We start from the raw sequence: 25,563 nt of genomic DNA, 5'->3' as shown, positions 1-25,563 counted from the left end.
CTTCTGTCCCAATTGCCCCACCTTGTTTAGGCCAAACTTCCGGTGTTAGTACATGCAGCACAGCACAGCATTAGACTCCAGCATGCTCAGCCCTTAGGAATACTTTACCCACATTTACCCCCTGAAGATCACTATTGGGCTCAGCTGGGGGTACGACAGCATCATTCGTGTTGACAATGGGGACGATGTTCATTCGGAGGAGCTCATGAAGTGTCCCATTAAGGTTCCGCCGCTTCTGTTCATCATGGAAATCCAAGTTGGTCACCAAAATCTAAAAGTTATTAAATGGATTGGAAATGCAGAAGGGAGAGAAATTATGAACATCCTAGCAACAACATACAAAAGATGCTAAGAGGAGGGGAGTTAAACTCTAGCTTTCTGGATCCCATAAAGATTGGAATGGAACACATATCTGTGGATACTGATCTAATTCTTTCAAAGATGGGAAAAAAAAATCAATCACTTGGAATATATAAGGATGCTCAAGATTTCTTGTAGAAGTACTTTAATTCTCAAAGAGCTACTAAATCTCTTCTATTTATAGCTTAGGAAAATTAATGTATGAACTTTAGAGAGATACACTTTGGAGGATGTGATGGCCATCCATTAATTTCTAAAATATCTCTATCCTAGCATCAGATTCAGGGGCTGGCCACAGTAGGCACTGAAACATTAGGTGAGTGAGCCAAGAACCGTCTGCCCTGTCCAGAGAAGTGTAGGAGACAAAACGGAAGAGGGCTGTGCTGCCTTCCCTGCTCTGCCACCAACCATGGCTGAGGTTAGCAAAGACGGGGTCTGAGCCTGTGACTGGCCTGAGAGGCTTATGAAAGCGAGTCTTCAGTCAGAAACTGAAAAGAAGGCCTAGACTTAACTTAGTTCAGGGTAGGCGATGAGCATAAGCTACTCAAAGGTCTGGTGAAGAGCTGGGTGTGGGGTTGGGCAGACAGCTCTACTTCCTTGTTTACAGCAGAGTACTGGGCAATGGCTAGCAGGAGAAGGTAACTGAGGATAGCAAGAAACTAATGGTAATAAGCCCTGAAGCTCATAAATAAATGTTTCAATGAAATCCCTCTAATGTTTAAGGAAGAAGGTTCTTGCAATGTGGACAGGCTGAAGCAGGAAAGGAAGCAGGCAGATGGTCAAGAAAGAAGGTACCCAAACAGTAAAAGTAGGCATAGTGAAGCCCCGAGGGTCTGGTTATGGTAACTAAGAAGATGGTAAAGCAGATTTAATGATAAAAAAATGTAGGTAAGGAAGACAACATGGTTACACAAACAAGGGAAATAATCTACTCACTTATTTGGTAAAAGACTTACTCAATACTTCAGGAATGTTAGGCTCTGTATGAGCTGCTGAGATAGAGAATAAAACTGTTGATAGTTTGGGGAAGGTGGAATGGGGCACATTTTTTTAAGGACAGATCATGAACTCTTTTTTAGGAAAGAATCCTGTAGGAAACAGAACTTGGTCAAAGGCAAGTCTACAGATTCTAGCCATAGGGGTGAAAGGTCAAATGATAAAATAAACATGTGTAGGATAGGCAAGCAGGAGGTATAAAGGTCCAGTGAAAATAACCTGTTGCTCAAACAGTGTTACACAGAAGGAGTAGAAGACAAGAGCCAAGAGCCCTAAGAGAGAAAAGTATGTGCTTGGAATTGGGCAGTCTGTTAGGATGCAAATTAATTTCATTTTTATGAAGAGAAAACAAGCTGCTCTATTTAAGTCTTTAACCTGACAAACAACTTGGTGGAGTTCTCCAAAAGCCACTGATAATGGTCTTTAATTTTAAGGTTTATTAATTTATTTTTAGAGAAGAGCGAGAAAGAAAGCATGTGCAGGCATGCAATGGGGGGCAGAGGGGGGAGGGAAGAAAGAAGGAGATAATCCCAAGTAGACTCTGGTACCAGAGTGTGTAACCCAACATAGGGCTCAATCCCACAACGCCAAGATCATGACCTAAGCCAAAGTGGTCAGATGCTCAACCGGCTGAACACAAAGCTACCCTGATAATGGTCTTTAAAACAGGACTACTAAAGACAACAAGAAACCATAGAAGGTGCAAATGGCAGAGATTTCTTACAGATAAGATCCTAGGGAAGGCAAACGTGTGAGATGGTCTCAAGGATGAACGTTTGTTGGAAACCAGAGGGGACAGAGCTCTTTCACATCAATATTAATGGAAGCCACAGCTGATGTGCAGTGATTTTTTTAATGCTACTTTCATTAAAACCAACCAACAACAACAACAAAACACAAAACAAAACAAAAACCCCCAAAAGCATCATATCCAGGGAAAAAACAAAACAAAAGCAGTTACTAGACCTAAGTTTCCTCATCTGGCTCCAGACATTTTTATTTTATTTTTTTTAAGATTTTATTTATTTATTTGACAGATGGCAAGTAGGCAGAGAGGCAGGCAGAGAAAGAGGAGGAAGCAGGCTCTCTGCGGAGCAGAGGGCCCGATGCGGGGCTCGATCCCAGGACCCTGGGATCATGACAAGCTGAAGGTAGAGGCTTAACCCACTGAGCCACCCAGGCGCCCCCCCCCTTTTAAAGATTTTATTGACATTTTTAAAAAAATTAAAAAGACGAGTTTATCTTAGTGTACAGTATAAGAGAATGGTCAAGTTTCATTCTTCTACATATAGCTGTCCAATTTTCCCAGCACCATTTATTGAAGAGACTGTCTTTTTCCACTGTATATTTTTTTCTGCTTTGTCAAAGATTATTTGGCTATAGAGTTGAGGGTCCATATCTGGGTTCTCTATTCTGTTCCACTGGTCTATGTGTCTGTTTTTATGCCAGTACCAAGCTGTCTTGGTGATCACAGCTTGAAATCAGGTAATGAGATGCCCCCAGTTTTGTTTCTTTTTCAACATTTCCTTAGCAATTCGGGGTCTCTTCTGATTCCATACAAATTTTTGGATTATTTGCTCCAGCTCTTTGAAAAATACCGGTGGAATTTTGATCAGAATGGCATTAAAAGTATAGATTGCTCTAGGCAGTATAGACATTTTAACAATGTTTATTCTACCAATCCAAGAGCATGGAATGGTCTTCCATCTTTTTGTGTCTTCTTCAATTTCTTTCATGAGTGTTCTATAGTTCCTCAGGTACAGATCCTTTACCTCTTTGGTTAGGTTTATTCCCAGGTATCTTACGGTTCTTGGTGCTATAGTAAATGGAATCGATTCTCTAATTTCCCTTTCTGTATTTTCATCGTTAGTGTATAAGAAAGCCACTGATTTCTGTACACTGACTTTGTATCCTGCCATGTTACTAAATTGTTGTATGAGTTCTAGTAGTTTGGGGGTGGAGTCTTTTGGGTTTTCCATATAAAGAAACATGTCATCTGCGAAGAGAGTTTGACTTCTTCATTGACAATTTGGATACCTTTTATTTCTCTTTGTTGTCTGATTGCTGTTGCTAGGACTTCTAAAACTATGGTGAACAAGAGTGGTGAGAAAGGGCATCCTTGTCGTGTTCCTGATCTCAACAGGAAGGCTGTGAGCTTTTTCCAATTGAGGATGATATTTGCTGTGGGTTTTTCATAGATAGATTTTATGAAGTTCAGGAATGTTCCCATTATCCCTAAACTTTGAAGCATTTTAATCAGGAATGGATGCTGGATTTTGTCAAATGCTTTTTCTGCATCAATTGAGAGGACCATGTGGTTCTTCTCTCTTCTTTTATTGATTTGTTCTATCACATTGATTGATTTGCCAATGTTGAACCATCCTTGTAACCCAGGGATGAATCCCACCTGGTCATGGTGGATAATCTTTTTAATGTGCTATTGGATCCTATCTGCTAGAATCTTGTTGAGAATCTTAGTATTCATATTCATCAGTGATATTGGTCTGAAATTCTCCTTTTTGGTGGGGTCTTTGCCTGGTTTGGGGATCAGGGTAATGCTGGCTTCATAAAAAGAGTCTGGAAGTTTTCCTTCTGTTTCAATTTTTTGAAACAGCTTCAGGAGAGTAGGTATTATTTCTTCTTTGAAAGTTTGGTAGAATTCCCCAGGGAATCCGTCAGGTTCTGGGCTCTTGTGTTTTGGGAGGTTTTTGATCACTGCTTCAAAAACTCATTACTAGATATCGGTTGATTCAGGTTGTCAATTTCTTCCTGGTTCAATTTTGGGAGTTTATAGTTTTCCAGGAATGCATCCATTTCATCTAGGTTGCTTAACTTATTGGCATATAACTGCTGATAATAACTTCTGATGATTGTTTCTATTTCCTTGGTGTTAGCTGTGAACTCTCCCTTCTCATTCATAATTTTATTAATTTGAGCCTTCTCTCTTTTCTTTTGGATTAGTGTGGCCAATGATTTATCGATCTTATTGATTCTTTCAAAAACCAGCTTCTAGTTTCATTGATAAGCTCTACTGTATCTCTAGTTTCTATCTCACTGATCTCTGCTCTAATCTGGATTATTTCCCTTCTTGTGTGTGGAGTTGGCTTAATTTGTCGAAATGGATCAAAATGGATAAAAGACCTCAATGTGAGACAGGAATCCATCAGAATCATAGAGAACACAGGCAGTAACCTTTTCGATATCAGCCACAGCAACTTCTTTCAAGATATGTCTCCAAAGGCAAAGGAAACAAAAGCAAAAATGAACTTTTGGGACATCATCAAGATCAAAAGCTTCTGCACAGCAAAGGAAACAGTCAAAAAAACAAAGAGGCAACCCATGGAATGGGAGAAGATATTTGCAAATGACAGTACAGACAAAATGCTGATATCTAGGATCTATAAAGAACTCAAACTCAACACACACAAAACAGATAATCATGTCAAAAAATGGGCAGAAGACATGAATAGACACTTCTCCAATGAAGACATACAAATGGCTATCAGACACATGAAAAAATGTTCATCATCACTAGCCATCAGGGAGATTCAAATTAAAATTACATCGAGATACCACCTTACACCAGTTAGAATGGCCAAAATTAGCAAAACAGGAAACAACGTGTGTTGGAGAGGATGTGGAGAAAGGGGAACCCTTTTACACTATTGGTGGGAATGCAAGTTGGTGCAGCCACTTTGGAGAACAGTATGGAGATTCCTTAAGAAATTAAAAATAGAGCTTCCCTGTGACCCTGCAATTGCACTATCCCAAAGATACAGGGATAAAAGTGAAAAGAAGGGCCACCTGCACCCCAATGTTTATAGCAGCAATGGCCACGGTCGCCAAACTGTGGAAAGAACCAAGATGCCCTTCAACAGACGAATGGATAAGGAAGGTGTGGTCCATATACACTATGGAGTATTATGCCTCCATCAGAAAGGATGAATATCCAACTTTTGTATCAACATGGACGGGACTGGGAGAGATTATGCTGAGTGAAATAACTCAAACAGAGAAAGTAAATTATCATATGGTTTCACTTATTTGTGGAACATAACAAATAACATGAAGGATATAGGGAGATGGAGCGGAGAAGGGAGTTGAGGGAAATTGGAAGGGGAGATGAACCATGAGAGACTACGGACTCTGAAAAACAATCTGAGGGTTTTGAAAGGGGCAGGGGGTGGGAGGTTGGGGGAGCCAGGTGGTGGGTGTTATGGAGAGCACATACGGCATGGAGCACTGTGTGTGGTGCATAAACAATGAATTCTGTTATGCTGAAAAGAAATTAATTAAAAAAAATTAAAGATGAAATTGCGATTGGATTGTGGAAAATAAGAGAGCTGATAATAGCAGCTGACAGAAATTAAGATTTCTATTATATTTATGCTAACAGGAAAAAAAAAATCTGAAAGAGTGGGGTGCCCAGCTACAGACAACAGGTGGACAAGTCCATGCCTTTCTGCTTTAGCTCACTTACTCAAGAACACTCTGGAACAACAACGTAACTGTGGATAACACTGTGAGAATTATGAAGAAACAGAAACAGCAGTAGGAAATGAAAGACCAAAGTCTGAAAGGATGTATACATAACAACATCAAATATGTAAAATAACACCTATGTAAATGGTGGGATCAGGGACAGCAAAGGAGTTGGAAGACAGTCACTTGGGGAGTTCAATTTTTTTCCAACTCTTTTGTGAAATGACTATTAACTTGTTTTGTGATATTTACATGTTTCTAGTGTATAGTGGTACTGATGATCACAGATATAACTGAAAAAATAATTCCGGAAATTTAGCTAAAAAACAATGTGGAAAGAAGGTTCTAGAACATTTCAAGGGCAACCACTAAAAATGTACAAGTTTCATAAGGATGGGAACCATGGTTGATTTGTTTACCACAGTATCCCCAATGCCTAACACACTTCTTGGTATACCATAAGTGCTCAATAAATATTTGCTAATGAATGAAAACCAACCATATGCATTCTTCTTTCTTATCAATGCTTGATAGAAATTTATTATACAAGGCAACCAGGTATAAAGAGGGGTACCTGGGTGGCTCAATCATTAAGCGTCTGCTTTAGGCTCAGGTCGTGATCTCAGGGTCCTGGAATGGAGCCCTGCTCAATCTGGGCTCCCTATTCAGCAGGAAGCCTGCTTCTCCCTCTACCACTCCCCCTGCTTGTGTTCCCTCTCTCGCTGTGTCTCTCTCTGTCAAATAAATAAATAAAATCTCTAGGGGAAAAAAAAAAAAAGATAACCCAGTACAAAGAGAAGCAAGCTGCCCAAAGCCAAAGAAGCCAATGAAATAAAGATACCTAATTTTATTGTCATCAAAAATATAAACACATAAAGTAGTAGCTCTAACAGTTACTAACATATTACCAAGTGCTAATAATTACTGGGAATGATGCTACATTAAATGCCTTTCATATATTTTCTCATTGACTTCTTTCAAAAACTCTCTCAAGTAGGCACTGATGTTATCTTTTTTTTTCAGATGAGGAGACTAAGACACAAAAAGGTTACATCTAACAGTTTCTCTGCATTTCCCAACTAGAAAGGGTGAAGTTAAAGCAGTCTAGCTCTAGAGCCTTGCTCATCATCCCTTTGCTTTACGGGAATCACCCTCAAAGACCCCACGCCTCTCTGCAATGGTGAGCCTCTCACCTGAGCAGCACAGATGCTGTACTGGGTAAACATGGCCTCATACAAGGCCATCAGTCCACTCTGACCGGCAGCCGCACAGGCTCGTGCTTCTAAGACTGGAATTGCCTGTAACACACAAATAGATACGGTGTGGTTGGGAGTAAGGCAAGGAGGTCTATAGACCCATTACAGGGGCTGGAGGTAGCACTCACCATCTCTTTCAGCTGGTTCTGCCCCGAGTGCAGAGCCTGTCGGACACTCTGAGACAGAAGGATCTCATGGCGCAAGCGTTGCTTGCCAAAGGCTACGGCTCCGCTGGTCACCAGCATCATCTCTCGGCCTTGATTCTGCAGCACAGACACCTAACATTGAGGGAGGAAAAGTTACGAGTTTTTACTGTATCATCTCTTCTCTCACAAGAGACTCAGGTAGGGTAGATGACTGAGTGGATCCCAAATGCTGGTTTATGGACCAGCACTGGGCTGGCTCTGGAAGAATCACCCAAGTTGTTTGGTAAAAATACAGATTCCTACATACTATCTCAAATTGCTAAGCGGATAGCAGACAGAGATCAGAAATTTTGAATGAGGGGATTCTGGTATGCAGGCACCTCTGACATGCACAGCACTTGATGGTACCTGTGGGAATCTATAGTGCAGAAGGCCTAGTTGTTCCAGAAAAAGAAGTCTGGAGCTAAGAACTACAATGTAAACTTAGCAGATGGCATCTTAGGTTCTAAGGCATGATGTGTAAGATTGAGGCTTTCTGAGGTATGTTGATCCCTATGGGTCACCTTAGGCTAGACCAAGGACAGATGTTGACCCTGTTCTGCTCTGTCTGTCCAGCGTGAGCTGTGGTCACTTTGTTCCCTACTTTGGAGAGATGTGAAAGAACCAAAGACTCAAGCTACAAGTACAGTCCATAGTCCTAATATGTCCATTCCTCCTGATGTTTAAGCACTAGCAGCTCAGGAACTCACCAACATCTGTGATGAATCACGACTTTGAAAAACAACTTTTTATCATAGAAAATTTCATACTTGGGGCATCTGGCTGGCCCAGTCAGAGCAATGTGAGACTCTTGATCTTGGGATTGTGAGTTTGAGTCCCATAATAGGTACAAAGATTACTTAAAATGAAGAAATAAATAAACAACTTTAAAAATGGAACAAATGCTCCACACACAAAAAAAAGGAAAAAAAAAAAAAAAGAAAATTTCATACTTAACCAAGTGGTACGAACAGTTTTATAAATCCCCACGAACCCACCACCCAGCTTCAACAACTATTTCTCATGCCAATTTCCCAGTATCTGGTATTGCCTTTACAGCTAGCCCCACTATTATTTTATTTTATTTTATTCTTAAAGATTTTATTCATTTGACCGACAGAGATCACAAGTCGGCAGAGAGGCAGGCAGAGAGAGAGGGAAGCAGGCTCCCTGCTGAGCAGAGAGCCCAATGTAGGGCACGATCCCAGGACCCTGGGACCATGACCCAAGCCAAAAGCAGAGGCTTTAACCCACTGAGCCACCTAGGCGCCCCACCCCCACAATTATTTTAATACAAATCCTAGGCCCTGGACACACCATTTTGTCTATAAACATTTCAGCAGTAATTGCTAAAAGACAGAACATATATGCATACATCTAAAAACCAGTGTCACCTAAGACATTTCAGTAACTCCTTAACATAAAAGATCCAATCAGTTATAACACTGCTCCAATTTTTTCAGCTTGCCAAATGACAGTGACTGAGAGGTCCAAAGATGGGAAAGCCAAATCAGAGTGTAGTTTTTCTTGAGGCCTCCTAGGACAGAGCTGGGACTCAGCCTGGGCCTCCAGGACTGGAAGAATTTGCATCTGCTGCTAAGATCACAGTGTGAATGGTGCGCCTGTAGTTGTATAACCAAGAAGTTCCTTCTGAAGAGGAGGCTCTAAGAGTGGATTCCAGGTCGGGGACAAGGACAGGAACGAGTATGACAGGCCGGTGGGCCAGGGAGGAAGTAAGCTTGAAAGCAGGAGTGGTGGTCTCACCAGGGAGAATGGGAAATAAAGCCCATCATTCCATTAGGCAGTTACGTGTCAGTGAAGTTTCTCACAACGTGGCCCTTTCATAAATATCAGCAAATTTCACCTGCACCTGGCTTTGTAAATAAAGTTTTACTAGAATATAGTAAAACTATGAACATTTACGAACATTTACTAGAACATTTACGAACTGTCTATGGCTGATTTTGTGCTACATGGTAGAGACAAATATTTGAGACAGAGATCATCTGGCATACGAAGCCTAAAATATTTACTATTTGGTCTTTTGTAAAAAAAAGTTTATTGATACGTACTTTTGGCAAAAATAGGTAATAGGATATGTAGTATGACGTCTGAAACTCCCACGTCAACCCTTCTTTACTGATAGTCTACAGTTAGCCTGGCTTGCTTGCATAGTCAGTGGGGCATAAAATCCCTACTGGAAACTTCTGCTTTGCACCCTTTCAAAGGTAAGATTCCCTGCATGGATCTCTTAGTAATTCAATTTGAAGACAGACTGTGGTCCCTGTGCAAATAAAGATGTTGGAGGACTTGGGCACAGATGTCTCTCAGACCCCAATGCCTGCCTGCACCCTCTCTTGCTGCCTCATATCCTTTGCCTTTATTTTTATTATTTTTTTTAAGATTTGATTTATTATCTGATAGACACAGTGCAAGAGGGATCACAAGCAGGGAGAGTGGGAGAGGGAGAAGCAGGCCTCCCACCAAGCAGGGAGCCCGATATGGGGCTTGATCCCAGGACACTGGGACCATGATCGGAACCGAGGGCAGTCGCCTAACAACTGAGCCACCCAGGCATTCCGCCCCCGCTTTTTAAAAAATCCTTTGCCTTTAAATGAAAGTCTTATATGGGTATTCTCTGTGGATTCTGCCAAAATCTTTCAAATATATAAACTTAGAAAATCTTTGTAATGATAGCTCATACTTATTTACTAATTTAAAAAGAAAAAGCTTAGCAAAACAGGAACAAAAAAAGCTCAATATTCATAAACATCCATCTGGGTACTCAACCCTGAGTACTTATCAGTCACCTGGGGAACTTTAAAAATCCAGGTGCTTGAGCCCCACTCCAGAGACTGAGTGTGAAGCGTAGGAATCTCTATGCCCCTTAGATAATTTTAATGTGCAGCCAGGATTAAGAATCATCAACAAAGGGATGTCTGGGTGGCTCAGCTGGTTAAGCATCTGCCTTCGGTTCAGGTGATAAACCTGAGCTGATGGTTAGGATGAGTTAGGGATAAAATTAGGGCCGAACTGACAGCTTTAAAAACCTCTGTATTATTTTTATTCACCAAGAGTCTTCCATCTTGGCAATTACCTGCTCAACAATAGATGCCAGGCGCCCCAAGGCAAGGCCGCACTCATCCCCCCGGGTTACTACAGCACTTCCAAGCTTCACCACAATTCTCTTCGCGTGCTTCAGCTCACTGCGGTGGGCAAAAGACTTGCCATGTGTACGACTGAGGGGTACAGTGATAAAGGGGATGTTGCTCCAAGAACGAACATGTCTGATGGCTGAAGACTGGACACGATCTGTAGCTCCCAAAGTCAAATGTAAGAAAAAAGATTAATATATAATAAAAAGTTCTCATTAAAAACATACACATGCAATATTAATCAGTTTAGTCAAAAAATAACCTTATCATTCTTAACGGAGTCAAACCAACTAAATCAAAAGCCAGTATACCCAGCATATTCTTATTCCAGTATTGCCTGGAGTTCACACCCAGTATACAGGTCCCAGATACACTCAAACACTGTGAAGAGTTTAAACAAAATAATCTTCCCTGAAGACAAGTTGGCAAAATACACCAAAAGTCTTAAAAATGTTCATGTCTTTTGATCAGTAATTCTATGTTCAGAAATTTATTCTAAGAAACTAATTAGAGATAGAAACAAAAAGATTTCTCAGAAGGCTGCACCAGTGTTATTTGTAATAGGAAAAATCACAAGCAAAGTAAACATCCAAAAAAAGAAGAATTAATTAACCTTTTCATAATTTTTAATAACATAAGAAAATGCTCATGATGTTAGTTTCCTGTGTCTAAATGCACAGAAAAAAGATGAAAATAAATCACAATGTTAATGTTTTTATTTTTGATAGAATTATAAGTGATTTCAATTTTCTTCCTTATTCTTATCTATGTCTCCCAAATTTAAGCAATAAAAATACATTGTTTAAAAAAAAAAATAGTGTGCTTTTAAAGAAACCATACCACTATAAATAGAGAGTGAGCCTGACTAGCAAAGACAATAAAGGACAAAGTAACTGGTATGAGTGGTAAAAAGCATTAACTGATCCACCTACAAATTTTCTGACATGGTAGTATGATTCCAGATGTCTGTAACAATGATTAAAAATAATTGGATAGCTTTCTGAAGGACAAGGAATGTTGGAGTCGGATACTTTCAATCCTTTTGGACATCTGCCTTTAAGCAATCCTTTCGTGACTTTTTTTTCTTGCAATGCTATACAGGATTTCTAAGGAAGCAAATATTAAATACACACACACACACACACACACTCATATATAGGTATATATTGTCTTGATTAAAAAGCTGAAGATTTATCTACATAAAGCCAAAAGTAAAACAGTAGAAGCTCAATGTCAGGCACTGAATCCCTTCACCACCCTACGGGTCCAACTCGTCCTGCTGGCTGCTTACTACGCATTAGCCCTTTCACAAATAAAGAGACTTCTCTACTTTGAGCAGGGCACACAGCCACTAGTCAAAGGCTACATTTCCCAGACTTTGTGTGCAGCTAGACATGGCCATGTGACTTAAATTCTGGTTAGTGAGATACAGTGAAAGTGTTACGTGGAACTTCTAGGAATTTTGTTCAAAAGAGAAGTGTCTCCTTCTTCCCTTCATCCATCCTACTGCTTAGAACATGAGTATGAGGCAGGAACTCTAACTTTGGAGTAAGAAGAAAGGAGGAATGTGGATGCCCAATGATTTCACAGAGCTATTCTGAAAGCCCTGGACTGCCTCCCTTCTTAGAAAACCCCAGGTTCCTTTCAAAAGAGAGAGGGGTGCCTGGCTAGCTGCATGGGTAGAGCATGCAACTCCTGAACTCGGGGTCGTGGGTTCGAGCCCCAAGTTAGGTGTAGAGATTATTTAAAAATAAACATCTTTAGGGTCGCCTGGGTGGCTCAGTTGTTAAGTGACTGCCTTCGGCTCAGGTCACGATCCCAGGGTCCTGGGATCAAGCCCTGCACTGAGCTCCCTGCTCAGCAGGAAGCCTGCTTCTTCTCCCTCTTTCACTCCTCCTGCTTTATGTTCACTATCTCACTGTGTCTCTGTCAAATAAATAAATAAATAAAATCTTAAAAAAAAATTAAAATCTTAAAAGAGAGAGAGAGAAATAGGGTGCCTGGGTGGCTCAGTCAGTCAAACATCTGCTTTTGGCTCAGGGTCATGATCCTGGGGTCCTAGGATCGAGTCCCGCATCAGGCTCCCTGATGGTGGGAAGTTTGCTTCTCTTCCTCTGCCTCTGTACCTCTCCCATTTGTACTCTCTCTCTCATGCTCTCTCTCGCTCAAATGAATAAATAAAACATTTTTTTAAAAAAGAGAGAGAAATAGACTTCTATTTTGTTTGAGCCATTATTTTGGAGTTTCTAGTATACACACCTGACCTAATTGTATTGATACAGAAGAATGAGTGTCCAGACAGAGGACCAGGCGAGGGCTTGCTGATGGATGGTCTCACTCACCACAAATAGACTTTTTCTTGGTGGGATTCCCTGGATTGTGAGAAGCAAGTCAAGATGAGTACTACAGGTCCTTAGCAGGACTAAACTTCAGGTACTTCCTCCGTAAGAGGTCTCTATGTGTCATTACAGGCACTTAATAAATATTTGCATGAATCACTAATCATTCCAAGCCACTATTCTACAATGGTACTACTGCAGAGTAACTTCCATCACTCCAATCAGCCATTATCACCTCCCTTTATATTTACAGATAGATTTCCCAGATTTCTCTAGAGCCTCTACCTCTAACCCCCAACCACTAACTCTTCTAACTACAATGTAGCTTCTCTTGTTTTCTCTATGCTGTAACAACCGAGAGAAAATGAACAGAATCTTATTCTCATGGACCAGAAGATCAGTGTGTGCTCTCCTCCCTGCTTCCTTCACACGCAAATCTTAGAATGAGTATTTTTAATGAAGCAGTAAAGAGTCCTTTCTTCCTTCTGTCTTAAAAAGCGCTTATGTTTTAGGTTTGTGGAGATACAAGAAGTTGACAAGTTCTTTTTTTCACAGCAGGCTTGCAGTCCAGTTCCTGGCACAAAGCTGCTCAGTAAGTCCATCACCTGGGATGGAACTGGGTCCTGGCACCCTTGCTCACCCACAGATGGGTTGTCTCTTCCTGCTGTGGGGAGTCCCAGGGACTACCAGGCTTGTCTGTTGTTGGGGCTAAGTTCTGGGGAGAGTTCCCTTTCATTAAGTTCGTCATCAATACATGTACTGTGGCTCAGTCTTCAGTGCTATTATCATAAGCAGTAATACACCTAAGCCTAAGCTTAAAAGTTGTATACGTAATTCTGTCTTCATTGACCTGGCAGAGAGAGGAGTGGGGTTTGGACCTGGGACCTTAATGGCTATTTGCAAAGCTCAGAGCTACACCCAAGTATCAGTATCCCTTTGATAGCTGTCAGGACTAGGCCTGATAGCCATTTTTCTTTCCTGTCCCTGCAGGCCTTGTCCTGTCCTGGAGAGTGCTAAGCATGGGTGGAGCAGTGTTAAGAGGGCACTTAAGGACATGAGTAGTGGCAAGCATGACAGTCCAGGTGATCAAACGGCAGAAACCAATCAGAATCTAGCAGGCCGGGTTAGCATGAAAGAGGCTCCTGATCCTTAGTCTTTATCAGCAAAGATACCAGCACACCTGGGTGCCCGGCAGTCAAGGGTCATTCTGGCTATAGGCAACTGGGTCACAGCAGATAGAGCGGACAAGGTTCAAGAAGAAACAACTATGAATAAGATTTCGAGCAAGTAAAGGCTCAGTTACATCCAGAGGATTCTAGCACCAGGGAGAGTTCTAGGGGTACAGGGCTTTTTGGGCTTCCAGTTCAACAGTGCTGAGGACCTACATTACTCCCAGATTAAGCCTACCTTTCTTGGGGGCATTTTTTATGTTCCACCGTGCTGCGTATTTTTTAGAGTCTATATTGAGGACTGAGAAGGCCTTGATTAGTTAGGAAAAATCCAAGGCTTCTGGAAAGGCAATCTCTTCGCATCTTCTAGTGAACCTTTAGGCTCTAAGTCTCACAGAAAAGCCATCTCCTCCTCGTTAGTACAAGGGGATACTGAGAGGTAGGTGTGTGCACTGTGTTGGGGGTGGGTGTGAGAAGAGGGTTGTCCATATTTTTCAAAAATGCCATGCACCATACTCCAAGGGAGGAGAAGTCTGTTACCTTTTCAGCATCAGAGTCCTTATGCTCAGCAATCAATGAGCCTGTGTTCCACACCTGAACAAGAGAGGACCCTGACAGGATTTCTATCTCCCTTCCCGGCCTTCTGTTTCCTTTAGTGTTTAAATGTATACACTTTCTCACTTGGCCTTTCTTATTTCTTTTCTGTTCTTCTGCTTATCACAGTCAGTGAACATAGGGCTCCAGAATTCAGAGGAATCTGGATACAAAAATTGAAAATCCTAGCGAAAAGATTAGAAAGTACTTCTTTCTATGAATTAGACTAAAGAGAATAATCAATAGTAACAATAATAAAAATATTGAATACTTGCTATATACTAAGAGCTTTTATGGAGGTAGAGGACATAGAAAAGGACTGGTATAGATTCTGGAACTAGATTGACTGGATCGGAATCTAAATCCTTCTGCTTATTTGCTGTTACCTTAACTATCTCATAAGGTTGCTGTAAGGGATAAAATGAATTGATGCATGAACAAAAACTGACACAAAAAAACCCAATAAATATTAGCTAGTATTATAAAAAAAAAAAGTGTCTGCTATTGCTATCATCATACTGAATTCTCATGAGTTAAGTCTCATGAGTTAGGTATTATCATGAGTTAGTTGGTGTTATTATACTTGCTTTATGAGGAGGAAACTGAGGCCCAGAGAAGCTGAGTAACTTGCTAACATTATCAGATTGCAAAAATGGCCACAATACTTTGAAGCTTCTTCCATCAGCAGGTAGAATCTGTTCTCCCATCTGGACCTGCTCTATGACTTGTTTTGACTAATAAAATGTAGCAAAAGTAACACTGCATAAATTCTGAGCTTAGGCCTCAAGAGGCCTTGTGGCTTCCACGCATGCTCTTCTTGGGAACCCTGAAACCATCATATGAAGAAGTCATGTTTAGTCTGCTGGAGGATAGGAGACTATGTAGAAGAGGATCCATCATCCCAGCCAAGGTCCTTGAGCCCTCAACAATCAGCCCTGAGCCAAAGAGCTCTGACACAAAGAACTACCATGCAATTAAGCTGGGTCCAACACAGAATTGTGATCTAAATCTATGGTCCTTTTAAGTCACTGAAGATACTTAGTAAGTAGCACAGCTAGTTTCAAAACCCATGGCGCCTGGCTCAACCTTGATCTTTTCTCCCTTGTTTTCTTCCTTATGTGAATGGGAAGACAGAGATTTTTTTTCCCTAGATAATGATAAGCTTCATTAGTTGATAAGCAAGTTCTCTTACAGTAAAGTCTGGAGACAGACTACTGGCAAGATTTAACTGATATCGAGGAGACAGCCACTCAAAACATGATAAACAGCCTCTCAACAAGTGCTGCTGGAATAACTAGATGTCCACAGACAAAACCATAAACCTTGACCTAAACCTTACAAAAACTAACTCAAAATGGATCATACACTTAAATGCAAAATGGAAAGCTATAACTTTTTAGCAAAAACAGAGGAGGAAATCTTCAGTATGTAGGGCTATACAAAGCCCATAGACTTGAACCCAAATGTACAGTCAATGAAAGAAAATATTGTTAAATGGGACATCATCAAAATAAAAAAACTTTTCTCTGTGAAAGATCCTCTAAAGGAATGAAATGACAAGCTATAAATCAGGACAAAATACTTTCAAACCACTTATCTGTAAAGGACTGGTATCTAGAAGAGAAAGAACTTGAAAAATTCGAAGCTAAAAAACAATATAATTAAAGATGAGAAGGAACCATTTCACTAAAGAGGATTTAAGATGGCCAACTAGCACATGAAAAGATGTTCAACACTGGGGCGCCTGGGTGGCTCAGTCGGTTAAGCCTGCCTTCAGCTCAGGTCATGATCCCGGGGTCCTGGGATCGAGTCCCACATCGGGCTCTCTGCTCAGCAGGGAGCCGACTTCCCCCTCTCTCTGCCTGCCTCCTGCCTACTTGTGATTTTTGTCTGTCAGGTAAATAAATAAAATCTTAAAAAAAACCACACAGAGTTATGATTACACACTTATCACAATGGCTAAAATCAAAGGGTGACAGCATCAAATGTTGATAAGGATGGAGAGAAGGCGGACTGCTCATACATTGCTGGGGGGAACGGAAAATGGTACAGCCATTCTGCAAAAACCGTGCGGTAGTTTCTACACGACTAAACATACAACGGCTATATGAACTCTCAGGCATTTATCCTAGAGAAATGCAAACTCTGTCCACACGAAATCCTGCACACAAATGCTCACAGCAGTCACACGCATAAAAAATTAGAAACAACCAGATGCCCTTCAATGGGTGAATGGTTACACCAGCTGTGGTATACCCATAACATTAAATACTACTGAGTAATAAAAAGGAACCAACTGATAACACACAGCAACTTGGATGTTTCTCCAGGGAATTATGCAGGGTAAAAAAAACCCATCTCCAAGATCACATACTGTATGACTTCATTTATTTAACATTTTTTGAAATGACAAAATTATAGAAATGGAGAACAGATTAGTGGTTGCCAGGGGTTAGGGATTGGGAGGAGGAGGACAGACATAAAAGACAGAAGTGAAGGATCTTGTAAAGGTGGAAACGTTCTTATCTTGACTAGATCAATGTCAGTATCTGGACTGAGATACTGGAAGAACATGTAAAAGGGCATAAGGGATCTCTCTGTATTAGCTCTTATGATAGCACATTAATCTCCAGGGTCTCAAAATTAAAGCACAGCTACAAAAAAGGGTAAGAAATAAAAATAGCCTGTAAAAAAACTTCGGGAAAATAGAGGTAACACCTCATTTGAAAATTTTTAAAAAAGGATTTTTCTAAAAGATTTTATTTATTTATTTGACAGAGAGAGAGAGAGATCACAAGTAGGCAGAGAGGCAGGCAAAGAGAGAGAGAGAGAGGGAAGCAGACTCCCTGCTAAGCAGAGCCTGATGCGGGGCTCCATCCCAGGACCCTGAGATCATGACCTGAGCCGAAGGCAGAGGCTTAACCCACTGAGCCACCCAGGCGCCTGAAAATTTTTTTAAATTTTAAATTAATTAATTAGGCATACAAAAAGCTGTAAAAAATTAATGTGTACAACTTGATGATTCTGTAGATATGTATACACCTGTGAAACCAACACCATAGATGATGCCATAAAGCTATCACCTCCAGAAGTTTCATTTTATTGATAAATACAAACACTTGGAACATTTCACCAGTAGATTGTTTCCTGGTTTACCCTTTGTCCAATTCTGCCAAATTATACTTTTTTCTCCTTTAAAACCTTGTGTGAAACACACTTCCAAACTTCCCACATCCTTCTAAGTTTCCTGTGGTACGTACGGGATCTGGAGAGGACTGTGGATTGGAGCCAGGGAAGGAGACGCTGGCGGAAGGGCTGGAAGCCAGAGCAACAGACTTGTCTCAACATGCTGTGACGTGGTCACCGATCAAAGTATCTGCAGAATACATTTTTAAAAGATGAAAATGAAAATAATAGGCAATTAACTTTATTTTCTTCCACTTTCTCATACTCTCAGAGTAAAAACTTGACTCTTCTGCTCCAGACTCCTCTGTATTAGGCACACTCTTACCTGTTCTGTATATAGAAAAGAAAGAGACAAGAAATGGCTCCTTCCCAGGTCCCACCTCTATCCTTCCTTTCCTGGGACCTCCTTAGTTTTTATGGAAGCAAATCACAATTCAGGTTTATAAATATTCTGAGTGACAAAAAAGTTAAAGTACAAGGTTTCTGTATTGATACTAAATCTTCACTACAATTCCTACACCATTAGGGAGACTCAAACAAATAAAAAACAGATCCAACATCCAATAAGCAGCCATCTCCACCTTCCTGCTATCACCTCCCAAAAGAACTCTGAAAACCACATATTTGAATGTCTGCTTGATCCCTGCTGACACAAAAAGAGGATGGGAAGGCCAGAGGCTATTGTCATCTTTCCTCCTCCTGCCCACAGGAATCTAAAGCTCACTCTTGCATGCCTGGTGGAGTGCAATGTCTGCAAATGGTCGGTATTTTAGGGGTGCCTGGGTGGCTCAGTGGGTTAAGCCTCTGCCTTTGGCTTATGGTCTCAGGGTCCTGGGATTGAGCCCCACATCGGGCTCTCTGCTCAGCAGGGATCCTGCTTCCCTCCTCTCTCTCTGCCTGTCTCTCTGCCTACTTGTGCTCTCTCTGTGTGTCAAATAAATAAAATCTTTAAAAAAAATGGTCGTTATTTTAAATGACTATGGGCATATCCCATAGAGGGTGAGTACCTGGCTAGAAACCTGAGCTGCGAATATGGTGGTTATGGGCATTTTCCTGCCCGGGGTCAAACCAAAGATTTCAGATAAAGAATAGTTTATTTCACAAAAAAGTAGGGGGCTCCCTCCTATATATGCACATGAGAATAAGCCATTCATTATTGCACCTCTCGTGTGACAGGGACATTGCGGTTTTCACAAGATAAGAAAAACACTGCACCCTCTTTGCTTGCAAGCTTCTTTTTAACTTTTGCTCTATGGATTGGTGAATATATTGCAACCCTCTTACACGTGTCTCAAAAGACTAGCAGTTAACCCCACAGTGAAGAGAAACAAGAAGTAGTATGTATTGCTCTTCAATTTATATAGCTCAAAGGAACAGAAAGGGGAGAGAAGAGATTGGCAGGATATATCTCACAGCTGCTGTAAATAGGCAACAGAATGTGTTAAGTGCTGTCCTTGTTGACTTCAGTTTGTGAGAGTCTGGAAGATCCCAAGGGAAAATTATCTGCGTAATATTAAGGAGGACATAAGCCCCGTGGTCTTTGTGTGCTGCTTATATAAATTCCTTTAGTAATTTTGTTTTTTTTTTTTTAAGGTTTTATTTATTTATTTATTTGTCAGAGAGAGAGAGAGAGAGAGAGAGACAGAGAGAGCACAAGCAGGGTGAGTGGCAGGCAGAGGGAGAAGCAGACTCCGCGCTGAGCAAGAAGCCCTAGGACAGCTATGGCAACTAATCCCAGGACCCTGGGGTCATGACTTGAACTGAAGGCAGATGTTTAACTGACTGGGCCACCCAGGCATCCCTCCTTCAGTAACAGTTGCTAAGTAATTATTTACATATGAATTCTCCAAAAGGAACTTCAAGAGGGTAAAATAAATAAATTGTGACACTAAAATTCTAGTTCTGTCTCTTGAAAACTTTCTCAGCAGCTGTAGCATTCAAAATTGGATATAACCCTACAGGTTATCTTTTAACTGGTTTATCGTTACTGTTGCTTTTCCCACCTGGATTATCAACTTCCCACCGACAGCAGGGATAATTGGACAAGGAACACGGATTATGGACAGATTTGGGTTTCAGTTCTGCACTTGTTATGTGCTTTCTGGAAGGTTACTGAATCTTTCTAAGCCTCAGTTTCCTCTATTGTAAATCAGGGACAATAACAGTAAGGACTTCTTGGGATTATTGTGAGAATTAAATGAGACAATGCAGGGAATCTTGAGTACAACAGATGCTCAACAAATGTCAGCTGTGGTCCCTCTTCTAAGCACTAATGATGTCCTACAACTTTCTCTTTATTTCCTGCAGGATGTGTCATAGGCATAAGAATTCAATGAATATTCTCTGATGGACATAATCACAAATTAAGCTTACTGCTTACCTCTCTCTCTCTCTCTTTTTAAAAAGATTTTATTTATTTATTTGACAGAGAGAGAGGAGGAAGCAGGCTCCCTGCGGAGCAGAGAGAGCCAGATGCGGAGCTCCATCCCAGGACCCTGGGATCATGACCTGAGCTGAAGGCAGAGGTTTTAACCCACTGAGCCACCCAGGAGCCCCTGCTTACCTCTCTCTTATCTAATAACTGAAAGCTCTGAATGTTCAAGGTCACTAACTTGTTAGGTTCAAAATTGACCTAGAAACCAAGTCTCCCTGGCCTCTCCCCTGTACCACACAACCTCTGACTGGCTGCAATGAATGGTTCTCCTGTCAGAGCTCATTAGGCTCTCTAAAGCAGACAGCTGATTCCAGGGAGCAAAGGGTATGTGTGTGTCTAGACTCAATGTCTTATCAGCTAAAAAAAGTTCCCATGTTTTGACTCTGGTCATTTCTGAAGTACCTCTTTCATTTGTGTTTTTATTTTTGTTGTTGTTGTTTATTAAGATTTTTTAAAAATTTATTCAACAGAGAGAAAGAGGGGGGAGAGAAAGCACAAGCAGGGGGAGCGGGAGGCAGAGGGAGAGGGAGGCTCGATGTGGAGCGGAGATGTGGGGCTCGAACCCAGGACGCTGGGATCATTCCCTGAGCCGAAGGTAGACGCTTAACCGACAGAGCCACCCCAACGCCCCCACTCGTTCTAAACAGAAGGCCTTTATCTTACTGATTTGGACAAAGAACGTAACTTTAGTCCCAGCAAACTTCACGCAGAAACACAGACTTGGTATATGGTTCAGCACTCAAAGACAAAGACCGTGTGATAAACCTAGGTCCCTCAGAGAGCAGGGGATAATGATGGGGGGCGGGGAGTCTGGGTGCGTCCTGGAGTGCCACGGAGGTACTCCTCACAGACCGTGTGCCACACTGCAAAGGGCAGTCGTGAGCGAACGCCCCCGCTGCCGGGGGCCTGGTTTTGAAAGAGAGGGTCACGAGAGCCCGGCGGTGGGGTGCGGCAGGGGACCCACACACAGGCCGCGGAGAGTCGGCGCGTGGCCGGTTACCAACCAGGGTCCATCACCGGCCGCGGGGCAGGTGCACTGGAAGCGGAGCCCGGACTCCCCGAGAGGGGTCCGCTGAGCCCTCAGGCCTCCACCCGGAGCGGTTCCTCCACGTGGGAGGAACCAAGCGCGGCCGCGGAGGTCCGTGCCCCAAGCCCCTCGGAGCCCATATGGGACCACCACAAGGCGGCCGGCGCTCCCTGGGCCGCCCAGGCGGCCGCCGTCAGTGGCCGCGAGCCCACACCCAGTCTCGGGCCCGGCCTCCCCGCCCGCCCGCGCCCCCACAGCCCCCTGGGTCGCCCGCGGGCCGGCGTTCACCCTTTCCCCGCGGCGGCCCGCGCGCCCCATCAGCCCCCGCGGAGGCGCTGGCGCCGCGCCATTCCTGCCGCCATCCCCGCCGCGTACCTGCTTCACGCCGCCGCCCGACCCAGCTGTCCCGCCCCGCCGCCTGGTCCGCAGGCCCCGCCGCCTGGTGCGCAGTCCACGCCGGGCAGATTCTGGCGCCGAATAACTCCCCTTTTTCTTCCGTCCACGTCCCGCAAGATGACGTTACGTCAGCTGCGTTGGAGTAACGCAGGCCGCGGAGCCTCCGCTGCTGACGTGGGGCGAAGGGCCGAGCCGGAGCTACGCTGCGCTAACAGCGTAGGCCCTTGGAGAATCGGGTCTGCGCTCCACGTGGCGGGGCCCCGCCTGCCCAGACTCGGGCAGACGCCTCCGGAGGCGGGGCTCGAGACATCTCGGGGTGCAAGTCCACGTTCTGCTGGGGTACGGGGGCCCCACCGGGCTTCACAGGGAGGCGGGAAATATGCCTGGCTCCCGTAGCTGTTGGTTGATCCCCATAGGTGTGTCTGTCAGTGTTGAACATTACATCCCCGGCGCGCCTCAGAAATACGGTGGAGAATATACAGAATCCACACTTTCGGCAAACTTCTGCTGTTGAAGTTCGAAAATTTTGTCACTGCAATAAAATGATTTGCCGCCTAGGTGTCTGGAGGTTTCCCCAAGGGTTCCAGCCCAACTCTTGCATTGGTGAGAGTATTACATTTAAAAATAGTTTTATTAAAAAAAAAAAGTTCTATTTAATCCCTGACAACGGGAACCATTGCAAAGGTGAATGCAGATCCACCCTTTAAATTAGAATGGAGTCTCCTTCTTCCCTACTCGTGTTTTCCTCAGAGGGCGTGTTTTGTATGGGCACCGGCAGGGCTGGCCAAGTGTGGGTATGGGGAGCTGCACAGCCCTTGACTGGAGGTCAGTGACAGGGAAAAGCGTCTTCCTCTTCTTGAGAACATTGCTGGACCTACTTATTCATTTCCTCATTCATCAATTGCCTACTTGAAATGCCAGGGTTCCCTAGGTGTGGAGGAAGACATCGTCCCTTCCTAGATGAATTCATAGCCTTATGCGAGAGACAGATAAGAGAGCAGATGATTACAACACAATGCGATTAATGCTAGAGGAGGGGGTGCCCAGGTAGTCAGGTAAGGCTTTTAAAAGAGAGTAGACATTTGAATTGTGCTTTGAAGGACAAAAAAAATAAGTCATTCACCTAGAAATGGGAAGCGGGATCATATGAGGAAGAGGGTATGCATTAAGTAAAGGCACGAGATGTCCTATGAGAAGACGCTGCACAGAGGATGTGAAAAAAGAGATGTGTTTTGGGGGGGCATCTTGCAAGAGGATTTCTGTGCTCCACTAAAGAGCCTGAATTTTATCATCCTCAAAGATAGAGAACCATGACTTTCAAAGTACCGGACTGGCACAATGATAAGAAATCATTGTGTGTCTGAAATCAGTAAGGGTAGAAGCTGGGAGGCTGCTTACACTAGTGCAAAGACCCAAATAAGAAATGGTCACCGGAAAGGAGGCTCCAGCAGTGAGCATGGGAGCATAAAGTGGGGAGAGCTGACATCACTTACTACTTTAAAGTTGGGGGTGGTGGTGAGAGAGGAGGAGGGATTCTTGCAAATCTGATGATGTTGCATCATAGTATGTTAGGAAACAGATGGGGGGTAGTTCTTAGAGGTGAAAGATAACAGTGAACATGAGTTGTCAGCTCTTTAGCTTTGAAGTAGGCTGGAGGACACAAAAGTAGTAAAAGTGCTTTCCAGTAAGTTTCATCTGGTACTTTAGCTTTTAAGATTCTTACCACGAACTTCAAATTAGGTAACCATAGGGATAGCTAAGGTCATTGGAGACAGCCCTTCTCCACTTGAGAAATCCTTTCCTAGTTCTTAAGTCGCACGTTGCCTTAGGTAATTGCTTGTCTGCCTTCCCTGTTAGAATATAAGATCTTGAGCATAAAGCCACATAATAGACACTCAATAAATACTTGATAAATAAATGAATTTAATTCCTTTGGGTTTAGTTTTCTCAAATAAGAAATGGACTAATAATTCTGTCATTGTCTATTCCATAGGGTTGTTAAGAGGAGAAGATACAGAAATCCTTTAACACTGTGCATTTCTATTAGTTATTTTTATGACTATTTTAGTATTAATATTCTACCCAGTGAGGAGAAAGGAATGGGATATGTGACTATGGATTGGGAGACCAAATCTAGATATATAAGCTAGTTTGCTCCTCTGCAGAAATAAAGGAAATAACTTAGCCATGGTATCCTTCCTGCATATGATTTTTAAAATACCTTTTTTAAAAGATTTTATTTATTTGACAGACAGAGGTCACAAGTAGGAAGAGAGAGATAAAGGGAAGCAGACTCCCCACTGAGCAGAGAGCCCAATGCAGGGCTTGATCCCAGGACCCTGAGATCATGAGCTGAGCTGAAGGCAGAGGCTTAACCCACTGAGCCACCCGGCGCCGTGATATATATATATTTTTCTTTAGATTGGAGGGATCCTTTGTCTCAGCAAATGGAAACAGAACTGGCCATGACTAGAAAGTCACAAAGGAAGTGGACTATTTAGAACTGGACTATAGGAATGCAGGATTGAGGACTATTCCTTTACATGTTATGGAGCATTAGTTTAAGTTATCTTAGCCTTGGGGTCTTTAATTGTTGATAATAGAAACATCCAGTTTAGTAGAAGGAGTAACAGTCTCCAAGAACAAGAGGTAAAACTGAATCTCATGAGGGGTGGGTACAGGCACTGGAAGCTGGGGACTAAAACTACCCTTCCTCTCTGGATCTCTTATTTACACTTCTCTCTGCACACCTGTTTCTCTTTTCCCTTTTAAGGTAGGCTCTTCATCAGTTAACACTTGGTGGAAAACAGCTTCCTCAGCCCTCAAATATCCTTAGTTAGGGCCGGCTCCTGACTTCCCATCTTAGTCCAGTTCCAAAGTCTTAGGAGAGAAAATCTTACTAGCCTAACTTGGTCCAGGACTCCACTTTGAACTAGTCAGCTGTGGAGAGGCAGAATTATGCAGGTAATATGAGCATGGAGGCTGGGCCCACCCTTGGCAGAACTCTGAGTGATGGGAATTCTAAGAGAAAAGGTAGTAGGCTAGGCTGGCAGACATATCACATGAGTTGGCAATGACAGGACAGACACTTAAATGAAATACGTTTCAGCCACACTACACATGTAGTTCTGCAAACCAGGTTGCACATCAGAAGTACCGGGAAAGCCTTTTAAACATACAGATTCTTAGAACCTCCTTTTCCCTCCAGTGAATCAGAATCTTGAGGAATAGGGCCCAGGAATCATTATTTTCATAAAGTACCCCAGGAGATTATGATGTGAGTGGCATTTCAGAACCCCTGATTCCAAAAAGGCCCCAAATGCCAAATAAATACATCAATAGAAAAGGGAAGTTACTCATAAATACAGAACATTTTTATATATACTAAACGGGGAAGTTTTTTTTTTTTTTTTTTTGGAGAGTATATGTTTTCTTCAAAATATAGTTTCATTTTAGGATTATAGAAATCAGAAATGCTTATTAAAAAATCCTCATTTTGGGGGGCCTGGGTGGCTCATATGTTAAGCATCTGCCTTTGGTTCAGATCATGGTTCTGGGATGGAGTCCCACATCATGTTCCCTACTAAGTAAGGATCCTGCTTCTCCCTCTGCTTGCTGCTATCCCTGATTGTGGGCTTGCACTCCTGCTCGCTCTCCCTCAAATAAATAAAAATCTTTAAAAAACTATTAAAAATCCCCATTTTGACATACTAGCTTTCCAGACTTGTTTGCCTAAATACACATGTATTTTGTTAAAAATATGAAATTTTTGTTAAAAAAATGAAGTAACAGAGTATATGCTCCATTTTTTAGTCTGTTTTGTTCATTTAAAAATAGATTGTATAATGAAGGTAAGTCTACTCAATTTTCAGTGGTTGTACAACACTGCAATCTATGGATATTATTATATGTAATTCTCCACTGTTGGATATTTTTCCCTCCTTAAAAAATGTCCAATTAAGTGGAATTGTTGGGTCAAAGTTT

At 42.3% G+C, this 25,563-nt stretch overlaps 1 protein-coding gene across 4 annotated transcripts in view; it reads right to left on the bottom strand.

The window, feature by feature from the left end:
• Window positions 1-21,778, bottom strand: part of ALDH18A1 (aldehyde dehydrogenase 18 family member A1) — a 42,398-nt gene extending 20,620 nt beyond the window's left edge. Inside the window, exons 1-6 of one of the 4 annotated variants that reach the window (XM_059169347.1) lie at window positions 21,559-21,778; window positions 17,797-17,912; window positions 10,377-10,591; window positions 7,223-7,372; window positions 7,032-7,136; window positions 119-271 (exon numbers count right to left, since the gene is read on the bottom strand). In XM_059169347.1, the coding sequence (XP_059025330.1) occupies window positions 119-271; window positions 7,032-7,136; window positions 7,223-7,372; window positions 10,377-10,591; window positions 17,797-17,884 (711 nt within the window). In that variant the 5' untranslated portion in view covers window positions 17,885-17,912; window positions 21,559-21,778. Of the gene's footprint in view, window positions 1-112; window positions 272-7,031; window positions 7,137-7,222; window positions 7,373-10,376; window positions 10,592-17,796; window positions 17,913-21,558 lie in introns of all 4 variants that reach the window. The other 3 variants (XM_059169346.1, XM_059169348.1, XM_059169349.1) reach the window with 3 other exon arrangements.
• Window positions 21,779-25,563: the final 3,785 nt, after the last annotated feature.

This window comes from Mustela lutreola, chromosome 4 (genome assembly GCF_030435805.1).
Source record: "Mustela lutreola isolate mMusLut2 chromosome 4, mMusLut2.pri, whole genome shotgun sequence".
In the NCBI taxonomy this organism is placed as follows: Eukaryota; Metazoa; Chordata; class Mammalia; order Carnivora; family Mustelidae; genus Mustela; species Mustela lutreola.
This window is presented reverse-complemented; position numbering and strand designations above follow the sequence as displayed.